The following is a 25,597-nucleotide window of genomic DNA, read 5'->3' on the forward strand; positions in this document are numbered from 1 at the left end:
AATACTATGATTCTATGATGTGACAAAGTGACATGTGGAATATAGAATCAGCATGATGAGGAGAAACAAAAAACAACAACATGCCAAACCAAGTCAAACCAAAATAATAAGCAAATATAAAGTGTAATACATAGAAGAAAGACTATATGCATCTAGGGAGTCCTAGGCTTATTGCCTGTAACTGATTACCACTTCTTCAATGTTAGTTATGAGTAGGGAAATCTATGAATTCTTGGTTCTCTTTGATTGATAAATAAATAAGACATAAATATCAAAAGTAAATATTAGCCTTGAACAAAAAATAGTGCTTAAGCATGTTTTGCTACAAAGTTTAGATCTTAACAGTTGAGTAGCAAAGCATTCATAAGTCCAAAGTTTGATCAGTGATATTTAAGCTGAATAGCCAGCAAGTATAAGACAAATTGTTTTTGATGGTAGGAAGCTGTTTTGATTAGAACATACTAGGCTTTTATACAGTTTCCTCAGATTATAGCATTATATCATACTGTTCTTCATGCCTTCCTAAGAATTAAATTTGTACAAGTTACTCAAAGGTAATTATGAATTTGCTTTGGACCTACATATTTGTTTACAACAGGGAGAAGGAACCTATGGTTCTCTAGATGTGGATGGGCTCAAACTCCCATCAGCTCCAGACAGTTTGTCAATCATCAGGGACTATGGAGGGCCACAAATTCGCTCCCCATCCCTAGTCTACAACCACTACAATACGATACGATATGATATGATATGATACGATACAATATCTTTATTGTCATTGTCCCATATAGAACAATGAAATTGAAAATCTATGTAAGACATTCAAAACCCCCTAAAAACTCTGAAACCCCATTTTAAAATACAATATACTATAGAGACTCCTTATGCTGCGTTTAGAACCAGAATTGCAATTGCGTAGAAACTGTTTCTCAGGTGGCTAGTCCTGGTCTTTATAACCCTATACCTTCTTCCAGAAGGCAGAAGCTGAAAGAGATCATTTCCAGGGTGCGTACTATCCTGCGCTATCTCTGTAGCTTTCTTATGGCACCTGACAGCATAGATTTGATCTAAGGTGGGAAAGGTGCACCCAATTATTCTCGCTGCATTCTTTACAACCCTGGACAGCATTGTTTTTTCCCTGGCCGTGCAGCTCCCAAACCACACACACAGACCATAAGTTAATACACTCTCCACAGTACAATGGTAAAATGCCATCAACAGGTCCTTTGGGAGATTGTATTTCCAGAAGATTCTCAGAAAATATAACCTCTTCATCAGGTCTTTGCTGTTTTCTCCCCAGGTTAGATCATCTCTCAACTCCATTCCCAGAAATCGAAACACCAAGACCTGTTCCACGCACTTCCCCTCAATAATAAATGGATGAATATTCAATTTACATTTCCTAAAGGCCACAATAATTTCTTTTGCTTTCTTTAAGTTAAGGAGTAAGTTGTTTTTCCTGCACCACTCCCCCAACTGCTCAATTTCCTTCCTATAGGCCGCCTCCCCCTCTCCAGCTGTGATTAAACCAACCACCATTGTATCATCTGCATTCCCTTCGATTACCTTTTCCTTAGTACTTATGATCTGACACAACACATGCAGAGGGAAAAAACATCCTTACGCAAATTCTTTCAGTTCATCTAGAAATTTTGTTGTGGGGTGTTCACTAAATGATATTTCTCCAAATATGCAGCCATACTGAGTAACAATTGCTCCAATGATTAGCTCACCTATCTCATAATATTGATATGGGAGCTGGAAACTATCTACCACAGCGCACATAACAGCATGTACTTCACACTCAGTTTGAGGTACATGCAGTAACAATATGAGAAGAGGCAAAAGAAATACCACAATCATTGTGAGATACTTTGTTATACAGAATGCCTAGGTTCAATCTGTTATACACCACAAACCTTTTCAAAGGCTATAAAAAAAATTGATAAAGGGAAACTCACAGACACTTAATATTAGCTTTCAGAGTGCTAATTATTGTGCTTGTGATTTCACAAAAAAACATGTGGGAATTGGCAAGATGAAGGATGACATTTAGCAATTTGTGATAATGAAAGTGTTCAAAGTTATCACCCACAAGTATTACACTTTGTAAGACATCACTCATTGGCGGAAAATGGAAGGATTTTTTTTTAAAAAAGTAAATTTAAGGGAAATATTGTAATCTGGTTTTGGATGGTTTTATGATGTTTTATGTCTGTTGTTGTTATTTATTGTTTGTAAACAACTTATGGATTCATTTTGTCTCCAGCATCCCTGTCCAAAAATTTTGTAGTATCCTGGTGTGATGCTTTGTTGTTTGCTTTTTGACCTTGCCAAGGAATCACTGTATTTGGGACCAGGAAGGAATTTTATCTCCCGACAAATTGACCGGTCTTGTGGTTTTTGACTCCTTCACAGCTTTCATCACAACTTCAATGGTTAGGCATTGGGTAGAATTCATGATATTTAATTGGAAGAATTGTATGGTTGTGCCTTCCCCTTCCAGGAATTGGGGTTTTTCATTAAAAGGATCCATGGAAAAGTGTTTTGTCCATAAGCCCCAAAACAGTGGTTTCGGTGGGCTGCTACTATTTGATATAATTCCTAGGGCAATTCTGTCCCTGAGAAGCAGTCAGCAGACGTGCTATGTAGATAATCAACCAATGCCTGAGTCAAAATCACTTACACAAGTAACCAATAAAGATTTGGCCTGTTTTGATTCAATAATGTAGTCCTATGTATTCAGTAAAAATAGTGGGAGGCAATGATAGGAAGCTTTACTGTATCTGAACATGCAATATATGCCACAAAACTGTACATTCATACCTATGGACAAGAGAGAACATGACTGTTAGGGGCTCAGGAGCAGAAGCACAGGGAAGAGAGGAAATGGAGAACAAAGGGGAAGAATCCGAGGGCAGCGTAGGAGAAGATGACAGTGGCCCGAGAGATTCCATGAGCCTCTCCAGCGAATCGGAAGATTCACAGAAGGGGGCGCTGGTGGCCAGGGCAAGGGGGGTCCCATGGGGGACACTCCAGAAGCAAGGGGCCAGCGGGGACTCCCAGAGCAGCAGTTGGAGATCAGGACCAGCTTCCCCACCAGAGCATAGTGGGGGGGGAAGAGTCCCAGGTATCGGGGCCAGCGTATCCCCCAGCAGGAAGAGAAGATGAGTCAGGGCTGACCACGCCTCCATCGGAGAGTCAGGCAACGGAGGGGAGGTCAGGTCCAGCCAGCATCCCGGAAGAGGGAAGCAGTGATAGAAGCAGTGTAACGGTCAGGAGGAAGGTCACTGGGTTGGCGCGAGAGCCGAGTTCAAATGTACAGGCGCGCGGGACAGCAGAGAACGAGGATTGGGAACCAGGTCCTAAAGCCCGCCGGAGGCAGGGGGAGGAGTCCGGGGACTCAGCGTCAGAAGAGTCCAGAAAGGGGAATGCCTCAGCGGACAGGAGCACCCAGAGGAGGAGAGAGCAGAGGAAGAGGTGGAGCAGGGCTAGAATCTTAAACTGGTGTCAGGGGGGAGGAGATTCAGACGGAACTTCGGCGGTCTAGGGTTTAAGACGTAGAGCTGCACGCTACGGCTTTGAAATGGAAACTGAACTTCAATAAAGACTTTTGTATATAACGACGATCTGGCGTTGGTCCTCTGTGAGCTGGGACCTTGGGGCAGCTCTGACAATGACCCTCAGAGAAAAATGTATTCCCCACTCTTCCATTTAAGGGGAGTAGGCAGATTTGGAATATCAGACTAAATAAGAAAAGAAATATAGAATATTGAAGCATGTTTCTTGAAAAGGCCAAGTTATTTAACATGTTTTCAGGGGTACTTTTGAATAGTCATTTCAATGGAATAATACATAAAAAGCAAAACAATTTAATTCCTAGGTATTTCTACGTATAAGCTGCTCTCTGCTGTTCAACGAAGGCCTCAGGATAATTATGTAGCATTTGGGGGCAAAGATACAACCTAGTAACCCAGCACTGGAGGCCAAGATGGAGAAGATCTCCACAGCCACCATGTATTTCCCCTTTGTGCTCAGGTAAGAAGGAACAAAGGACAACCAAACACTGCAAAATACCAGCATGCTGAAAGTGATGAACTTTGCTTCATTGAAGCTATCTGGCAACTTTCTGGCCTGAAAAGCAACTGCGAAGCTAACACTAGCCAGAAATCCCAAGTATCCCAGGACACAAGAAAACACAATGACTGATCCTTCACTACATTCCACTATGATTTCTTCCGTGAGAGAATGCATGTCCAAATGTGGGAATGGAGGAGCAGTGCATAGCCACACAACACAAATGATAGCTTCAATAATGGAGCAGCTAAATACAACAGAATTGGCCAGACTTTTCCCCACCCATTTCCTCATCCTCGATCCTGGCTTGGTGGCCATGAAAGCCAGGACCACAGTGACAGTTTTTGCCAAAACACAAGAAACAGCCACTGAGAAGATGATGCCAAAGGTAGTTTGTCGTAAACAGCAAGTCACTGTTTGAGGGCAGCCAATGAATAGCAAAGAGCAGAGGAAAGAGAGCAAGAGGGAGATGAGTAGAATGTAGGTGAGATTCCGATTGTTGGCTTTGACAATGGGAGTGTCCTTGTGCTTGATGAAAATTTCTAGCACCAAAGCTGTGATTACAGAAGAAGACAAAATCAAAAAGGTTAAAGTGATTCCCAAAGGTTCTGTGAAAGACAGGAAGTTTAGGACTTTAGGAAGACATTGATCTCTGTTGCTGTTTGGAAATTGGCCTTTGGGGCATTGGAAACAGTAATCCATATCTGAAAAATGAAGCAAATTTTCTGTTAGTTCCTCACTATTCAGTGGAAGACAGCCTTTGCTGTGTTCAATGGAATACAGGGATGGGTACTTAACTATTATTCTTTCAAAGAACACTTTGCAAGCAAACTAATTTTGACACACCCACTCTTAACACTGATTTCATATTAAAGAGAGTGCCATGAAAACTCATATGGGAACATAAAGACTTTGGACACTGGAAGACTAGGAATGGTTAAGTCAGTCTATTTCCAGTCCTCATCACTTTATCATGTGTGTTTCCCAAAAGATTATTTTGTGTGTCTTCAGAAATCATCATATATTTATAAAGCAAGAGCTGTATAACAATGTGCATTTCAATTATCCTTGAAAAATCCTACTCTTTAAAAATACTTCCCCTGCCCTCAAATACATATTTTCATGTATATTTTGCTATATTTTTGAGCCAAGGTCTGCTGCCGAAGATAGTGGAAGTGTAAAAACTGATGAATAACAGCCCAATGAACAGCCCAATGATGATGAAATATAACCCAATCTTTGGAGTCCTCCCAAAGTGAGACAACTCTGTTTTAAAGCAGTCCAAACAAAAGTGGGCCCTTCTAATGGTGTGAAGTTTTGCTTTATTTTAGTCCAAGTTTATTTTTCATTTTTGAAACATCTACTGTCAAATGCTACATAAAAGTACAATACAAGGAAGTGGGGAGCAGAGGGGGTGTAGTTATATGACTCAGAGATCTACATTTCAGCCATGGAATGACTTTTCCAGAATTCAGAATTTCCTTAGACAATACCATGTCATAACCTTGCTAAGTGTTCTCTTTCCTTAAGAGATAGCAAAGATTATCATAGCTTGTGCTTTATAAAAACAGGTTTATGGAGTTATGTCTATCTGGTGTAACATGTATGGAATCTGCCTCGTAACTTGATGATCATAATCTGTTTTCTGTTTTGTAGAGCTGAAAGTAAATCTATTGAAAGATGCAGTGCATTACTTATACCATTAGACATTGTGTGCCCTTACCCATTTGGTTTGAAATCTTCCCATATGGGCACAGAGTACAATCATAGCAACAAAATGGCTGCCCTTCCTTCTTTTTTCTGCTGTATCCTGGATAGCAGTAGTCATTACACACAGCAAGCGGCTGCGCCTTTTGATAAGAAGAGGAGAAAAACAAATTGCTGTTGTATTCAAGTACTCTATGGTGGTGTAAAGAAATTTGTTTATAATAGAAGTGAGGTTTCTAAGGCTGCCATTCTATACACATTTAATTCTTTTACAGCACTTCACTGTAAATCAATGGAAAGTTTCTAACCTTGCTAATTATTGAAAAAAAGAACTCACGAAAAGGCTTCAGGTTGCAAAGGCATCTTGTCATAAATAACTTTCATATTTAGTGAGATTTCAATCATGGCTAGAATGGCTGTCTAGCATGAGAAAAGTTGTTTTAACCCATTTTAACTCATATTTCAAGAAAATATAGAAAAATATAATTTAATTTTTAGACAAAGGAAAGCAGAAAGGTAGGGAACAGCTAGAATCAATGTTAGACAGTCTATCAAACCCATATCCCTGCTGGACTCCTGTCAGATAGTCAGAAGGTACGGGAACAACATTTAGTTTTGTTTTTATTTGGTATTCCATAAGCTTTTTCTTGTCTGCTGTTTTGATTTCTCCTCTCATTGATCACCACCATAGGGGAAAGTTTAAATATTGAATTCTTTCCCTGTTGACATTTTCTGAAATAACTATGTTTGAATCCCACCTGATTAAATGTGTTGTGCCATGTGATAGCCTTATCATTGATTGTGAAGTCTTGATCTGTTACAGCCTCTGGATCCATCATTCCTACTTTCACACTTGCAAACGATTGGTTTGGGAAAGCAACCCAGTTTATTATGTCAAATCCAGCTGCTAATTCACCCTTCTCATTCAAAGACACTTTATCACCAGCGCTATTGTTAAATATGATGCTTCTGAGGAAAGGATGAATCTTGAATGAAAACAATCAAAGGCAGATTTTACAAAATAATAAAAAAGGAACAAGATCATTCTAATATATCATTCTAATTTTAATAAGCTCCAGTCCCTGACTATACAGCTAGTGACAAGTTTAGGCCTGTCTGAGATGTGCATGGCCACATGTGTGTGCATCACACCAATCCCAGAAATAACCTGAAAATGTCATTAAAATGTCACAAAAAGGGGCAGAATGGAGTGGGATGGGGTGTCCTTATGTTCATTGCCTATAAACATGGTCATTCCTGAAATCATTAGGTGTCAATGACAATAACAATAACAGAGTATTATATTTGATCATAATAATTCACAGAGTAAAATCTATGAACAATAGATTAGGTCCAGAGCAAGACCTTTTGTAGGGTAGATCAGCATTACAGAAACCAAGGTAGATGCAAAAAAGGGGAAGAGTGATTCTATGAGATCACTTGCTGAATGGATGCAGAATCTGTGACCCTTCTGATTTTTTTATTTGATTTTTTTTGGAACTATGACTCTCATCATTTGTGACCATTCATCTTACTTTCTTGGGCTGAGGAGAGTTAGAGTCAGGTAACCTTTGGACAGCTCTAAATTAGCCATTTAGAGCCGTGTTCGGACTTCCGGAGGCGGCGCGAACGGTAATGGCTGCCCTTTCCTAACCGGGAGAGGGAAGCTACGCTGGAAAAGGGTCGTCCGCTACGGCGAAGCGGAGACCCATTCTGGAAAACCGCAGGCAGCGGAAGCCTGCGGTCTCGGGACCCGGCGGGCGCCAGGAGCTACCCCCGAAACGTTGAGGGAACCCCGTAAGGGGCTCCGGATCGCAGAGGGGGTAGCGGCGCTGTGGGTCTATGCGCATTCAGCGGAGCGAAGCCGCGTTGCCGTTGCCGGTGAGCGCCGACCTTTCTTCCTTCAACACAAGATTCCAAAACGTAACAACCCGTGAGTAATTGAGGACTTTACTAAATTTCGGGACTAAAATATTGAAAATAAGCTGAAAGCGGAGAGACGAGGAAAAGGAAGTCCGTCCTCCGCAGCCATTGATTTTTAAAGCAAAGAGCAGGAGGAGTGGAGGCATAGAGAGAACTTTTGACAGCTCAGATTGAGCACCCGCAGAAATTACTTTTCCTTTTAAAGACTGTAAGCAATTGATTTTTGGACTTTTATTAGGACTTATATATTCCTTTCTTTGTGGATTACAATTCTGTTTAAGAAGCCCAGGTGTCAGAACTGCCTGAGCAGTAGAACTGTCAGACTGCAAATTTGGATACATTCTATTTAAACTTGGAGACAGTCTGAGGGAGTTCAGAATGGTTACGTTCTTGCATTTTGGAACTCCAGTAAGCACAACTTGAAATATTGTGGCAAACCTAAAACCAACTCTGCTAAAACTACTTTTGTGAAGCTCCCTAAGAATTGGTTTAGATTTTGTATGTGGAATGGACTCTTCTTCCTAGGACATTTTATGCTCCCCCTAGAGGATTGAGGACTTACAACAAAAACATTGTTTTACTTTCTATTTCCCGGCCCTCTGTTTGATTGCTACCATCTGGGCCGTAGCTTTCCCATGGGAATAACTCAGCTTGACCTTGACTGCTAGATATTTTTGGAATGAGTGGCGCAAAAAGAAAGGGATTAAGAACCAGACAAACAACTCTGACAACCGTAACTGCAGCCTCACAAGCACGCAGATCATCTGTGCCCACTTTGCCCTCGGAGGAAAAAGTTACCTCCCTGTCACAGGCAGGGGAGGAAGAAACTGAGGATTTACAACTAGAAGAGATGGCCTCAGGAGGATCTGGTTCTGTATTAGAGAGAATTCTTGAGAAATTGGAGTCTTTGGAGAGGAAAGTTGACCAACAAACTGCGAAAATTGACCTTAATACAGAAACTTTAAACAAATTATCTGGGCAAGTTGCACAGAATGCACAAGCAATCGGACAACTGAAGGAGGCTGCAGGTGAAAATCAGAAACTGGCCGAAGAGACCAGCCAAAGAGTGGGAGAGTTGGAAAAAGAAGTAAGGCCGCTCAGTAAGCAGGTCGGAGAACATCAGACCTATCTCTCTATGTTGGAACTTCGGAACAGGGAGATTAATTTAAGGATAAGATCGATACCAGAAGTGGAAGAAGGTAATCTAGCTGAGTTTCTGACCAAAGAATTCTCCAAGTTCTGGGGTTTAGAGGAGGAAGATTTTAAAATTGTGTCAGCCTTCAGACTTGGAAGACTTACAAAGAGAGAAAGGCCCAGAGACTGTTTGATTACGTTGAGATCAAAGGAGGAAAGGGACAAGATTTTGGGTCTGCACTACGGAAGCTCTTTGAACATTTCGGACAAAAGAATTGAGATTTTTAAGGACATTCCTAAACAGCTGTTGGATCTTAGATCTGAATATTTGGACTTAGTAAAACTGCTGAGAAGCAACTCAATCATCTTTAGGTGGGACTTTCCCCAAGGACTATCTTTTACCTTTAGAGGGAAGAAGATCAAAATTAGAACTTTGGAAGATAGGGATAAGTTTTTGACTGCCTACGGTGAGGACCTTCATAAAGGACTTGAACTACCCTCAGGGTCTGAACCACCACAGGTGCCTGTACCTCAGAACCCTGAAGACTCACAGAACAAAATACCATCCCAAGGAAACTAAACAGATCTATCCAGGATGTCTCTGCAACTTTTAAGTTGGAATATAAATGGCTGCAACAGCCCGGAAAAAAGGAAGAAAATCTTTCACTTATTAAAAAAGGAGCAACTAGACATTACTTGTTTACAAGAAACACATGTGACTAGGCTCCACAGAAAAATATTGGTAAATAAAAGGATAGGCCAAGAATTTATATCTTCGGATTTAGTTAAGAAGAGAGGAGTGGTGATATATGCAAAGGAGAGCCTCTCACCAAAATTTCTATTTAAAGATGAACATGGAAGAATTTTGGCAATTGAAATACAGCACCAAGGAGAGAAAATTTTGATATTAGGAATCTACGCTCCAAATGAAGGGAAATCAGAATTCTACAAGAAGTTGCATGAGATTATGCTGGATTATCTGGACTATGATAACATCATTATGATGGGAGATATGAATGGGATCGTTTCTACAAACATGGATAGGTCACAAAGCCAAAAGGTTACTAAAGAAGGCAGACTACCAAAGACCTTTTTTGAAATGACAGACAACATGGACTGGATTGATATATGGAGGACAAAGAACCCCTTAGGGAAAGAAGGAACATTTTTCTCTGAAGCCCAACTGACTTGGACAAGAATTGACCAAATATGGATTTCTAGAGGTCTGGCTCCTAAGGTGAAGAAAGTGGAAATCTGCCCAAAGACCTGCTCCGATCATAACGCGTTGAAAATGGACATGACATTATTACCAACCGGCTCCTTTAGATGGAAGATGAATGACAACTTGTTTAGAGATCAGGAGATTATCAAGAAGGCCCAAAAAACAATAAAGGACTATTTTGAGATAAATTTGAACACTGCTGTGGAAAAAAGAACAATCTGGGACGCAAGCAAAGCTGTGATGAGAGGGTTCTTGATACAACAGAACGCCATAAAGAAAAGACTACAAAATGAGAAAAAGGACAAGATTTTGGGGAAAATTAAAGAGTTAGAGAAGAAACTAAGAGTAAACCCGAAGTCACAGCCGATTTTGAGAGAAATTAAACTTCATCAGGCACAATATTCCAAACTGATAAATCAGGAAATAGAATGGAAGATTAAATCAATGAAACAAAAAACATTTGAATCGGCTAATAAATGTGGGAAACTGCTGGCTTGGCAGTTGAAGAAGAGACAAAAGCTGAACATAGTAACAAATTTGGAAATAGAAGGAAGGAATATTCAGAACCCGGTGGAAATTAGAAAATGTTTCCAGAAATATTTCAAGAAATTATACACTCAAGGGCCACAAAAGGAGGAAGAGATTGCAAAATTTTTGGAGAAAAATGGACTTAAAAAACTATCACAAGAAAATAGATCACTCCTGAATAGTAAAATAACACGACTAGAGATAGAACAGGCCATTCAGAATATGAAGTTGGGCAAGTCTCCAGGGCCAGATGGCTTGACCTCCAAGTACTATAAGACATTAAGTGACTATTTGATTCAACCACTGCTGGAGGTCAGCAATGAAATTATGGAGGGAAAGAAGGCGCCTGAATCGTGGAAGGAAGCTTTCATCACATTGATACCAAAATCAGAAACTGAAAAGACACAACTTAAGAACTACCGCCCCATTTCCCTTTTAAATGTGGATTACAAAATATTTGCTGACGTTTTGGCAGGAAGATTCAAAAGAGTTTTAAATGAGATAATTCATAAAGACCAGGCAGGCTTTCTCCCAGGAAGACATTTATTTGCTAATACAAGGAACATTATTGACATTTTGGAACTCTTGCAAACAAATATTAACACTAAAGCAGTTCTAATTTTTATAGACGCGGAGAAGGCCTTTGATAATATTTCTTGGAAATTTATGAAGGGGAATTTAAAAGAAATGGGAGTGGGGCGGGGTTTTGAAAATGGGATTGACGCGATTTACTCAGAACAAAAGGCAAAACTGATAGTTAACAATGTGGTTACAGAAGAGTTTAAGATTGAAAAAGGGACACGACAAGGCTGCCCGATTTCCCCCTTGCTGTTTATTTCTGTCCTGGAGGTGCTCTTGAACTTGATTAGAGGGGACCGGTTGGTGCAAGGGATTCAGATCGGAGTGAAACAATATAAACTTAAAGCTTTTGCAGATGACCTTGTTTTGACATTGCAAGAGCCAGAATCTAGTACAAAAAGAGTGTTACAATTGATTCAGGACTTTGGTCGGGTAGCGGGCTTTAAACTAAACAAACAGAAAACTAAGGTGTTGGGAAAAAACTTGACAGATGCAGAGTCAGAACGGTTTCAGAGAGAAACAGAACTAACTGTGGTTAAAAAAGTAAAGTACCTAGGGGTAAACATAACAGCAAAAAATCTGAGTCTATTTAAGGATAATTATGAAAAATGTTGGTCTGAAATTAAGAGAGACTTGGACAGTTGGTCAAAATTGAAGCTTTCTTTGTTAGGCCGAATTGCTGCTATTAAGATGAATGTATTGCCTAAGATGTTGTTTTTATTTCAAACATTGCAAATTGTGGATAAGACGGAGTGCTTCAGGAAGTGGCAGAGAGATATTTCTAAATTTGTCTGGCAGGGCAAAAAGCCCAGAATTAAGTTTAAGATATTAACTGATGCGAAAGAAAGAGGGGGCTTTGCCCTGCCAGACTTAAGGTTGTACTACGAAGCCGCAGCTTTCTGCTGGCTAAAAGACTGGCTACTTCTAGAGGACACTGATGTGTTAGATTTAGAAGGTTTTAACAATGCATTTGGCTGGCATGCATACTTATGGTATGACAAAGTTAAGATCAATAAGGCCTTTAAGAACCATATTGTCAGGAAAGCAGTGTTTAATGTCTGGACAAAATACAAAGACCTATTGGAAAATAAAACTCCAAGATGGCTATCACCTCTGGAGGCTAAGGCCCGAAAAAGACCCAATATGGAGGCCAAATGGCCGAAATATTGGGAAATAATAGAGAAAGAGGGTAACAATTGGAAATTGCAGAGTTTGGAAAAAATGAAAGATAAAGTGCGAGACTGGTTACATTACGCTCAGATTCAAGAAATTTTTAAAAAGGATAAAAAGTTAGGATTCCAGGTGGAGAAATCGAAGTTGGAAACAGAATTGTTAGAACCTAAGACTAAAGTACTTTCAAGAATGTATAACTTGCTGTTGAAATGGAATACACAAGATGAAATGGTTAAGTCGGCCATGATAAAGTGGGCACAGGATATTGGGCATAATATTATGTTTGAGGATTGGGAAAGGTTGTGGACCACGGGGATGAACTTCACGGCATGTAATGCTCTGAAGGAAAATGTAATGAAAATGATTTATAGGTGGTACATGACCCCAGTTAAACTAGCCAAAATATGCCATGTGCCAGACAACAAATGCTGGAAATGTAAGGAAAATGAAGGAACATTCTTTCACCTCTGGTGGACTTGTCCCAGGGTGAAGGTCTTCTGGGAAATGATATATAATGAGCTGAAAAAGGTATTTAAGTATACCTTCCTTAAGAAACCAGAGGCCTTCCTCCTGGGCATTGTCGGCCAGATGGTGCCAAAGAAGGACCGAACATTCTTTTTGTACGCAACAGCAGCAGCAAGGATACTTATCGCCAAGAAGTGGAAAACTCAAGATCTACCCACTCTGGAAGAATGGCAGATGCAGCTGATGGACTATATGCAACTGGCCGAGATGACTGGCAGAATTCGAGACCTGGGAGAAGAGAGGGTTGAAGAAGATTGGAGGAAATTTAAGATTTATTTACAAAAATATTGTGATTTGGCGGAAAGTTAAGTAGGATGTTTGATCATAAATAATTGGCCACCACAAAATCGGATCGAAATGGGATGTAAAGTGAGATTAAGAGAAACTAATTTACAGAGGATTATATTTAAATGAGTGGTTATAAAATTTGCAAATTAGATGATAAATTGCTGGGAAAAATTTATGATGATGAAAATGGCAGCGGGAGATGTGAGGAAGTCCAAAGAAGTTATGAAACTTTGTTGAGATAAAAGAAAGGTTGTTTATTTCTGTACTTTATTTTGTAAAAACCCCTAATAAAAATTTATTAAAAAAAAAATAGAGCCGTGTTCAAGAAAATCCGTGAATCCGTGTTCAATAAAAAATAAACATTTTCTTAGGTATGCTCTGAATTGTGTGCCATCATACAGTAAACTGGCTATTAGAAGAGTACTCTTTATTTGAAACACTACCTGCCAAGACTGCAGATTTGAAACATCAAATCTAGCTCTGTCCTGCATTGCTCTGTGTTTTGACCTGGATGAGTACATCTTATGTAAACTATGTGCTATGGCATGGACTGCATTGTAGATGCTGTAGCTTTGGCCAGTCATACTCATCTCAAAGAGTGTCCCAGGGAGGCTATCCAGCTTCTCTTCACCAGTGCAACTATCAGACGTTTGCTTGACCTCCCTAGAACCAGAAAACGAGCAACTGAAAGCCTGTTCCCAGAAGATCCTAATAAAATCATCTCCTTTTTCTGCGTTTGGTTGTAGGTGATAAAGGAATTTTCTGAACCCTGGCACTGCATTTGAATGTATTGCAAAACTCAAGGTACCATCAAAAACTTGTATATCAATAGCCCTGAGCATTATATCCAATGAGAAATCCCACTGAGCTGTAATAAGCCATACTTTGCCTACTGATGTCTCTGTAATGCTTTTCAATGTAACATATAAATATATTGTCCATGTCAAACATGTTATGGTGGGATTTTCTGCATTTACGATCAGCACTTTGATCTTAGGGTTGGATAGATAACAAGCCCTTTTCAGAATGGAATCAAATGAAAGCTTCTCTATAGCCTGAGATACAGGTGGAGTTTTTTCATTGAGGGCTATGCAGATTCCATGCTGCAAAAGCATTGGCATCAATGTCTTTAGAAACTGGTCTCCATTATTGTCATCCATTGTAAGTATCCCAACCCATGTCCATTGGAAATGCAGAAGAAGCTGGACAATCCCTGTATACTGATATTCTTCACTCGGCACCATTCGATAGAATGAAGGCAGCTGGTTTTTAACATCCATCACTGGAGCAATTATACAATAGGCAAGCTAAGCGAAAGGAGGAAAATCTTTAAAAATCAACACAATAGTAAAATTACATAAATAAGGTCATGTGCAATGGCAACCCAGCATAAAACCCTATGTTAAAGTCTTGATTTCCCTCTGCCAGCAGCTGGAAAGCTCAATGGGGTTTGGATCTACTGCAACCTTACACCAGCTTAATCTACACAGGCATCCTTTAAACCAGCTTTTTTGCAATGTATAATATGGTTCTGTGGTGTACTTGAGCGCTGTAGAAAGTACTTCATATACCTTTAACATTGTGTCTCAGTTCCCACACTACTGAATGGAATAAGTATTAATCATGCCACTTACAGAAATATTTTAAACTAGGAAAATATCCAGGTCTTCGAGTCTCTAAATGACTCCATTATTTTTGGATGAAGATATCACATTTCCCTGTTAAGAAAGTATTGTAAACATAGAGAACCTGTAGCCTTCAAGGTGTTGTAGGATTCTAGCCCTAGACGTCTAAGGCAAGTCTTGGGACTTCATTTCTCACCCCTTAACCGTTTTTCTGATTGTAATCTGACTTGGTGAATTCCCACACCTGCCCACCCAAATCTGACCATTTTATTTGGCAGGTGATTTCAAAATATCTCACTATTTCCATCTAAATGTACAATAGATTAAAAAACACAATTATCTATTTCTCTCACGGGCTTATAGTGCCTTACAAAAAAGAAAACAAATGGAGACAACGGACATTGAGTTTTAAGCTAAATAGTAAAAAAATAAATATTACATTACACAAGGTTAAGGTGTATGACACATGCATGTTACCTGTGGAATCTTGTAGATGCCTAACAGAGTAGCCATGTAAAGGGATATTTCAGAGTCAAGTCCCCCAATGACAGCTATCAAATTCTTTTGCTTATCACATTTGAAGTTCGGAATAATCTTTTCCTGGCTGGAAAGAAGCTTCAGGGTGTTCTGATGAGTCATCCTTGCATTGATATAACTGTCGTATATGTGGAAGCCAAAGGTTGCATTCGGTAAGATTTGGGAGTTTTCATTGATCTCCTTGATGGCGAACACTGAGGACAGAACATGCTGGTAATACTTAGGCCTTGCTCTAAAGGAAGAGTTATGTTTAAGACATATATTGAGCCATCAACTATCAGTTCATTTCAGTACATTCAAAAATATACGAAATGCATACTACATAACATCTTACTTTTTTATTTCAGAGGGAACATAAAGGACATGACACTTATTTCTGCATTAAATTAATCATTCCAAGAAGCCTTTAAATTTGGTTGGTTTGATTCATCTTGATTTATAACTGCATGTACAAAAATCCAGGGAACCTATCAAATCAGGTAGTAAACCCATATATGAAGCCTTTCTGATTAAAAAAAAAAATGGAAGATTATAAAGACTGCTAAAATACAATGCAAATTAACAAAACACAGCATAATCCAGCAGAATGACAAAAATAGACCGTGGATTAATTTTAGGAGTGTGCAGCCACACAAATATGGGGTGCCTGTATCCCTACACAGTTTGAGCTGCAATGCCAACAAAGTAACCCAAGTTGGATAAGGACCACCACAATGCTTTGTACTGCTGTGTCACTGTGGTTTTCTGTGCAATATATCAGTATGCTTGTCTCCCTTTACTATATGTCCTTGGACCCTTGGACCCTTCCTATTATTTTAAAAATAAGAGGGGGGCAGCAGAGTTTTTCTTTTTTTCTTCGTAAAAAGTAAAAGGACTTTGCAGGCAGCAGTAAGTAGAGCATCACTGAGAAATGCCTAATGAAGGATCTTTCCTCCCCAAATAAGTGATTCGGAAGCTAAGCTGGCTAATATTTCCTCTTCTTCTACTACTTCCATCACTACTTTTTAATGTATAAACAAGAATACACACCACTCAGAGTGAGCTGTGAGGGTGGGAGTATACTGAAGTAATGATAAACAAATAATGTAGAAGAGAGTATGCTGGGTTGTAAGAAACCTGCTAATTATCATCTGCACTTAGCTTTTTGATCATGACAGTGGTTATAGTATAATCAGTGCTTTCCCCCCTATAAACATTGGTGCTGCTACTCACCACGAAGTTGTTACAGTAAGTGCCATACCTTTTAGCAACAAAAAAAGAGGTGCTGGTACTGTATACCATTGAGTACCCCCTGGGAGGGGGAAACACTGCATATAATCTGCATGTTGCTGCTCTGATCTGTTCTAACACATGCAGAAGGAAAGAAAATTCCCTTACATAAGTCGATCAATATCCTTTATTGTGGGGATTTTTTTGAAACCTATTTCTTCAAATATGAAGGCATACTGAGTTGCAATTGTTCCAATGGTAAAGTCACCAGTCTGATAATACTGATGTGAGAGCTGGAAGGGTTCACTCAAGCTACACATAGCAGCATATGCCTTGCACACCTTTTGAGGGAACCACAAACTGAGCCCTAGCAAAAGAAATGTCCTAGTCATCTTTGACCACTTCTTGGCGAGGAATATCCAGCTTTTATCAATAATCCAGAAGCAGCTTGGTACAAACACCTTTTGTCTATAGTTCTAAATACTTATGATACATGGAATTTCCCTGCAGCCTTTCATATTTTCTGGGATATTTTACAATAGCCTTCAGTCTGGGCTGTTAATTCACATGGGGTTTGGCAAAATGGCTGATACCAAGTGAATAGTTATAATTAAAGGGTCTGTCTCCTAAGAGAATTGCATTGTTCAAGATACCTTTTGCAGAAAAAGAACCAAAGAAAACATGTTTCTTGAATTTCAGCATAGTTTACAGAGAATCTTATATTGCAATTATGACAACTAAGTTTTAATTCAAGCCGGAATTTTGCATTATGTGCCAATGTATTTCCAGTAATATTTTAAACTAATTCAACTAGAAAACTCAAGAAGGGGAAGGGGGAAATGTGGATAACTGAAAGGCAATGTTGTGGGATAATTATCTTAAGGACAGAGAAGAATCTGTGTAAAGCCCTGTTCATGCATTCAGAAGAAATTACATTTACAATGTTACATGTTGTAATAAAACAAAACCAAGAGTTACTGAGAAAAGATATTCTTGTTTTATATAAATTTGGATGGATGACAGCTCTTCTGTATTAGCTGGGAGATTACAGGTCTGTGGATGTGGGCCTGCACAGAAATTTTTGATGAAGAATTATATATGTTTTACTAAATAAATTAAGTGCATAATGCATTAGTTAGCTAATGTAACTTCAAACTGATACAATTAATTTCATTAATCCAGGAATGGTGGATGAGAGGCATCGGTTACAACAGACACATTTTCATTGACATGACAAAAGCATCTCTGTCCATGCCACTTCAATGTACCAAAAATCTTAATAAAAGGAAAGTGTATCTGAAGAAGTGTGCATGCACACGAAAGCTCATACCAAGAACTAACTTAGTTGGTCTTTAAGGTGCTACTGGAAGGATTTTTTTTTTTTGACTATGACAGACCAACACAGCTACCTATCTGTAACTTAATAAAAGGTTCCTCCCAAGTTTCCCAGTACTTCCCCTTCATTGATCAGTTCCTCCTTATTGGTGAGGACCAGCACCAAGATAAATGATTGCCTTGTTGCTGCTTCTACTATTTGCGAAATGAAATTGTCAGTGAGCCAATGGAGGAATTGGTTAGACCTTATATTCTTGGCAGAGTTTGAGTTCCAACAGATATCAGGGTAGTTAACATCTTCCGTGACCACTATCTCTCTCCTTTTCAAATGTTTTGTAATCTGCTTTAAGAAGACATCATCCAAGTCTTCAGTCTAACTTGGCACTCTATAACAGACACCCACAGTAAGTTACAGGTAGGTAGCCGTGTTGGTCTGCCATTGTCGAAACAAACAAACAAACAAAAAAATTCCTTCCAGTATCACCTTAGAGACCAACTAAGTTTGTTATTGGTATGAGCTCTCATGTGCATGCACACTTCTTCAGATACACTGAAGTACACTGTGTGTCTGAAGAAGTGTGCATGCACACAAAAGCTCATACAAATAACAAATTTAGTTGGTCTCTAAGGTGCTACTGGAAGGATTTTGTTTTGTTTTGTTTTGTTTCGACCCACAGTTGTTTCTTATTCCTACAATTTTTGCCCATATACTCTCAATCTGCCTTGCATGATCCAGGTCATGCATCTCTTCATAACTGTACATCTCATTTGCATATAATGCTACTTTTCCTTCCTGTTTGGTCTGTTTCTTTTGAAGAGGTTACGCCTCTCAGTTCCAACATCCCAGTCATAAATCTCATCCCACCAGGTTTCAGTAATGTCTACCAGGTCATACTTGCCATATTTGTTTATTTTCCATACTCTGTGCAAGAAGACAACAGAAACCATGAGTCATTCCCTCCAGCTGCTTCTTTCATGTAGTTTCTTGCTCTTTAGCGGTTTCTGGAGCACCACATCAGTTTCCTTCTTTTCTCTGTAATTTGTCTCCTTCCCTCCTCCCTCTAGTTTAAAACTCTCCAAAACAGGTTTGTGAGACTTTTAGCAAGCACATTGTTGCCAAATGCTGGGAGGTGCAGGCCATCTCTTGCCAAAAGTCCTTCCTCAAGGAAGCTGAGACCATGGTCCAAGAACCTCTTCGTGCAGCCAGTGGTTATTTCCAGTATTTTTGACTCTCTTCCTGTAAAAACCACCTGTACCCTAAGTCCCTTCAGCTTCCAGCCCAGAGTGTCATAGTCCTGAGTTACATGTTGATGGCCTTGTCTGGAAGTATCATTTGTAGAGTCAACATAGTAAACTGTGATCGTACCTGTTTTGGGATAGAAGTATTGTACCACTTCACCCTGCCCCAATATCTGACTAAGAATTCCACCCAATGCCTTATCCACCATTCAAGACAGCTCCTTTGCCATCTTGCCGCCAAACCAGCCTACAGCTGCAACCAATTTTGATGCCTCTACATAGGTCATTCAGACAACTCTCATTTTCTGCAAGAGAAAAGATTGACTGATTTTCAGACCAATGGGTGGCAGGATATCCCAGCCACCTCTGCAGCTGGCTGGGGATTTCCCCCGGTTTTTGGCCTTGTGATGAGGAGGCCTTTGTACTGTGAGCCGCAACTAGTGCCCACCCGGATGCTGGGTAAGCAGCCAATATGAGAGAGCCAGAAGCAGATTATAGGTAAGGAAAATAAATCTAAAATGAGGAAAATGCAACCAATACACAATACACAATACACAATGTATTCAGTATGTAATTCTAATCAGTCTAAATGCAACTTTAAAAATGACAGAAGCTGACATTACTTTTATCAAAAATATATAGTTCTAATGACCTAATTTAGTGCATGTTATGCAGAGAACAAAATATCTCCTTACATAAGTTCAGCTGCAAACATTCTTCCGGGATGTGAGTTGAAAGGTATTTCATCAAATACACAGCCAAACTGTGAAGCAATCACTCCAATAATGAAGTCCCCTGTTTGATAATACCTGTGTGGGATATGGAGCAAATCAGTCATGGTACACATAACAGAATGTACAGTATACACAGCCTGAGACAACTTTAGCCACAGTGAAAGCAGCAGTAGCAGCAGAAATATCCATGCCATCTTGGGGTAATGTTTGTCATATAAGCACCAGTTTCTACCTGAAATTCACAATCAGCCAGGTTAAAAGGCCCTCCAATTCAATGGCTCTGGGTTTTGCTTTTGTTTTGGTAAAGAGATCCTGCTGAAATTCAAATTGGGGCAGCCCTGCCTGTTTGGAGCTTCTCACCCCCTTCTGACTAGCACAGACTTATGTAAGTTTACAAACTTACAAACTTATGTAAGTTTTCTGACTGCACTATTGATATCTGTTGCCTCAGATAATCCACATAGGATTTGAAAAGAGGAGGGATGAATCCTAGCAATCTGAGATGATTACAGGGTTCAAAATCTTAGCCTTGATCATTGTTATGTGCAAAATAACAGAGCAAAATGATTATATGTGTTTGTCAGATTTCACTGGAACTGAGTGGGCTGTGTTTGTTGTGTAGAGATTATTCAGGCCCATAGTAAAAATGGTAGACAAATATTAAAACTTTGGGTTTAACTTTTACTTTAATATAATCACACAAATAAAAGTTAGTTACATTGATGTCTTATATTGTGTCTTTTTGTTTGCAATTTTAACCAGATCTGTTAATGAATTTCAGTAATGCTGTATATTCATATTCAGTTGGATCTCATATATTCAACATCTTTAGTTGTTCTGTTAATATTTATTACTTCATTCCGATTATCAGGCAGCAGTCTACTTCTTTCAGTACACTTACTGTATTTTTCACTCTATAGGACGCACTGGACCATAGGACGCACCGGACCATAGGAGGGGGAGAACAGGGAAATTTTTTTTTCTTGTTTTCCCCCTCTAAAACAAGGTGCGTTCAAGGTGCATTCACCTGAGCTTGTGGGGCTGGTGGTGGGGGGAAGCGCTGCTTTCCCCCACTGCCATCCTCAAAGATCCCTGAAGCCTTTGGAGCGCAGCGCCCCACTGCCCTGCAGAGGCTTTGCGCACAGCCATCTCTAAGCTAGAAGAGCGAGACGGAGCCTTCCGTCTCACTGTTCTGGTTTGGGAACAGCCTTGCTAGCCTCTGCAGGACAGCGGGGTAAAGGCACCCCGCTGCCCTGCAGAGGCTTTGCGCACAGCCATCCCCAAGCTAAAACAGGGAGACTGAGCACTCTGCAGCGCTCTGTCTCCCTGTTCTGCCTTTGGGCTTAGCGGCACAGCCTGCATTCGCTCTATAGGATGCACACACATTTCCCCTCAAATTTTGGTGGGGAAAAAGTGTGTCCTATAGAGCAAAAAATACAGTATTTCTTGATAGAAGTAGGAACATATCAATATCTCTTACCCCCATATTTATCCAGGAAACAGCAGTAACATTGGGTTGAAACACTATTGCTGGTTGTTCGAGAGAGAGAGAGAATTTCAAGCCAAATCTTCCCCCAGTAGTCAAAATAGATTTGTGCTCATGTTATCTGTTTTGCATTGAGCTTATGGCAGTTCCACTGATGGCAGGACCTCACTCCACTCTCCTACATATGTTTTATAAGACTGACATAGGTGCTGTACTTTGAATGGAATTCAGATTTTTTTAAAATAAAAAATTGTTGATGCGGTATAGAGCTTAAGTAATTTTGGAAAGCCACTCAATGTTGCTCGTGCGGAAGTCATATTAGCATATGCATATTTTTGTTATGTTTTTCAAAAACAAATACAAAGTCAATTATAAGGATCTCAATTATTAGTAAATGTATTCTAATTTCTCTTAATTATATTATTTTTGCTGTTCAAATCAGACCTCAGGTTAATTATGTAGCATTTAGGGATAAAAATGCAACCCAGTAACCAAGCACTGAAGGCCAAGATAGAGAAGATCTCTACAGCCACCATGTGCTTCCCTTTGATGCTTGTGCCTTAGGTATATAATGAAGGCACCAGGAGAGCCCTCCGGGGGAGAGCATTCCACAAACATGGAGCCACCACGCCTCCCTCCAGCTCATGACTTGCTAATCATGTTGCATAACTCCCAACTACCATTCTAAATGTTCCCTTCCCTAAACACAGATACTGTCTTTTAAACTATAATCCCATCTGGAGAAGGAGGAAACCCACATATGATTTTATGATTCTATAATTCGCAAATGAGATTTGCTATTTTTTAAAAGTCTGAAGTACATTATTCCACAAGACAAAATTAATTAGAAAGAGATGTAAAGAGGATCTTACACATTACTTCCTATATTGCCCCATTTACTCAGGCTTTAGAGACACAGTGTTGCAAATTATACCCAATTCTATAACCAGTCCTGAAGATAGAGTAAAATTTTTGTTAGTTGATGCAAACCCACGCATTACCCATGTGGTAGCGCTCTTTGTGATGAAGGCCATGAAAGCCAGGGAAAGATTTATATTTTTTTTATAATATTTTTTATTAGTTTTATGAAATACAGAAAAAAGAATAAAGAGCATATTATAAAAGTAGAAAAGGAAAGTTACAAATTTTTCTTACTCTTTTTTCCAAATCTGTTGGACTTCCCCACGTCCTCCCAACCCTGCATTCTCTGTGATGCATAACGTCTGCAATTTGTTAACTTGTTTCAATACTTATTGTATCTTCCTTTTTATCATGTTACCCAATTTCAAATATATTATGGCCCAAATCATGTACGTTTTCATTTTAACACAATAAAGTTGTTTCATTATTCTATCTCTGACTCCTTGTACCTTAATTTCCATTTCTTTAATTTAACATTACTGAAGCTAGAATTTCCTAAAAGGTGCGTTTTTTAACATTCATACAACTTATAATGTTTTTCCAAATAGTCTTTAAATTTTCTCCAATCCTCCTCGAATGTTTCTTCTCCCAAGTCTCGGATTCTGCCAGTCATTTCGGCCAGTTCCATGTAGTCCATCAACTGCGTGTGCCATTCCTCCAGTGTGGGTAAATCTTGTGTCTTCCAATGTTTTGCAATCAGGATCCTTGCTGCTGTAGTAGCATACATAAAAAAGGTTCTGTCCTTCTTAAGCACTCTCTGGTCCACCATGCCCAGGAGGAAGGCCTCTGGTTTCTTAGGTAAGGTAAATCTAAGTACCTTTTTTAGTTCATTATGAATCATTTCCCAAAAGGCCTTCACTTTCGGGCAGGTCCACCAGAGGTGAAAAAATGTCCCTTCCGCCTCTTTACATTTCCAACATTTATTATCAGACAGGTGATATATCTTAGCAAGCTTGACTGGGGTCATGTACCACCGGTATATCATTTTCATAATGTTTTCCTTCAAGGCACTACATGCCGTAAATTTCATTCCGGTGTTCCATAACCTTTCCCAGTCTTCAAACATAATGTTATGCCCCAAATCCTGCGCCCACTTTATCATGGCGGATTTGACTGTCTCATCCTGAGTATTCCATTTAAGCAGCAGGTTATACATTCTCGAAAGTAGTTTACTTTTTGGTTCTAACAATTCTGTCTCTAGTTTCGATTTTTCCACCTGGAATCCAACCTTCTTGTCTACTTTAAAGACCTCTTGAATTTGTGCATAATGCAACCAATCTCGCACCTTGTTTTTTAGTTTTTCCAAGCTCTGCAACCTCCAATTGTCTCCAATCTTTTCAATAATTTCCTCATATTTAGGCCAATTGGCTTCCATATTAGGTCTCTTACGTGCCTTGGCCTCCACCGGTGAGAGCCACCTCGGAGTCTTACTCTCCAATAAGTCTTTATATTTTGTCCAGACCATTAAAATTGCTCTCCTGACAATGTGGTTTTTAAACATTTTGTGCGCTTTGACCTTGTCATACCACAAATATGCATGCCACAAGCCAGGGAAAGATTTATAGACGACAATGTAAAGACCCCTTCATCGTCTGTTTAACTCGCTGCTTGTTCTCCCTCCTTTTCTATCTTGTGGGAAGAAGGTTTTGTTGGCATAGTATGTAATGAATTTTAATATTTTTAACTACTGTAGTGTTGATTTTTGTGCACAGGCATGGTCCTCACAATAAACGGATTTGTTGTTGTTGTTGTAGAAAGAGATGTAATATAATTTCATTGAACAGGAAAAAGAAGTGCTTATTTATGTATTTCTTCCAGGAAGCATCATAATTTAGATTCGTAAAAAAAATGTAATAAAAAATAATTGGCAAAAAAATAATAATCTGAAATTAGTAGATCATTACCAATTCCTCCTAAATAAGTGGTCTTTTATGTTCAAGTTAGGTTTCAGGATAATTATGTAACATTTAGGGGCAAAGATGCAACCCAGTAATCCAGCACTGGAGGCTAAGATGGAGAAGATCTCTACAGCCACCATGTGCTTCCCTTTGGTGCTCAAGTAAGAGGGCACAAAGGATAGCCAAACACTGCAAAACACCAACATGCTGAAAGTGATGAACCTGGCTTCATTGAAACTATCTGGCAACTTCCTGGCATGGAAAGCCATGGTGAAGCTCACAAAGGCCAGGAGACCCAGGTAACCAAGGACACAATAAAACATTGTGGCAGACCCCTCGTTGCATTCAACTACAATTTCTTCAGTCATAGAGTGAAAGTCAAAATCTGGGAATGGTGGAGTTGTGCATATCCATACAGCACAAATACTCATTTGAATAAAGGAGGAACCAAGAAGAATGAAATATGTAAATCTTTTCCCCACCCATCTTCTCATTGTGGAACCTGGCTTGGTGGCCACAAAAGCCAGAACCACAGTGATTGTTTTGGCCAATATGCATGAAATAGCCACTGAAAATATGATACCAAAAGCAGCTTGTCGTAAGTAGCATGTCACTGTGTACGGCCACCCAATGAATAGGAAGGAGCAGAGGAAGCAGAGCAATAAGGAAATGAGGAGAGAATAGGTGAGTTCCCAATTGTTTGCTTTGACGATGGGAGTGTCTTGATGCTTAGTAAAGATTCCAAGTATGAAAGCTGTGATCAGAGAAAAACACAGAGCCAAGAAAGCTAATGTGAGCCCTAAAGGTTCTGAGAAAGAAAGGAAATTAAAGGCCTTTTGAATGCATTGATCTTGGTCTTTGTTTGGAAATTTATTTTCTAGGCATTTGAAACAATTGTCCATATCTGAAAAAATGAAATAAAAGAGGCATTAATAGTCACAAGCATTTGACATTTCTTCTTTTTCTTTTCACGTTTATTGCCCAAGTGCAAAATGAAGTGAATGCATCCATTTCCAATTTCTGCTCTGTTGTTCAGATCTGTGTTTGTTTGTTTGTACATACATACATGAACTATAGGAAAGCAGAAAATATATATATTATGTAAGTGAAAATCAGTTAAATACCCTAGACATTTTATAAAATAAACTAAAAAACGTAGTGGGTATCTGTAATGTAGAATGCAATTTTGAGACAAAGACCATGGCCACAGCCCTATACTCACTTACTTTGGAGTAGGTTCCTTTGAGTAAACATGTCTAGGATTACATCCCAAAAAGCTTGAGATTGGAGTTTGGGCTTTGTAAGCTAAGACCACTTTGGGTTACTGACTGCTACTCTCTGCAGACCTGCTATGGGGCAATTGATATCGCTGTGCATAAATTGCTTTCACTAATGCACAACTTGTATATTTTCTGTGTTCTGCAATAGCAACACTGAGACTAATTGAACATGGACAA

At 39.4% G+C, this 25,597-nt stretch overlaps 1 protein-coding gene across 1 annotated transcript; it reads right to left on the reverse strand.

Annotated features, from left to right (window-relative positions):
- Positions 1-3,879: 3,879 nt before the first annotated feature.
- On the reverse strand, positions 3,880-14,436 carry LOC310830471 (vomeronasal type-2 receptor 26-like; the record flags this gene model as incomplete). The annotated part of the gene is made up of 3 exons (XM_083710249.1): positions 3,880-4,781; positions 5,801-5,927; positions 13,600-14,436. 3 exons carry the CDS (start codon positions 14,434-14,436, stop codon positions 3,880-3,882), a joined length of 1,866 nt encoding a protein of 621 aa, XP_083566375.1.
- Between the last annotated feature and the right edge of the window lie 11,161 nt (positions 14,437-25,597).

This window comes from Podarcis gaigeae (assembly GCF_964106915.1).
Source record: "Podarcis gaigeae genome assembly, chromosome: 13".
NCBI lineage: Eukaryota > Metazoa > Chordata > Lepidosauria > Squamata > Lacertidae > Podarcis > Podarcis gaigeae.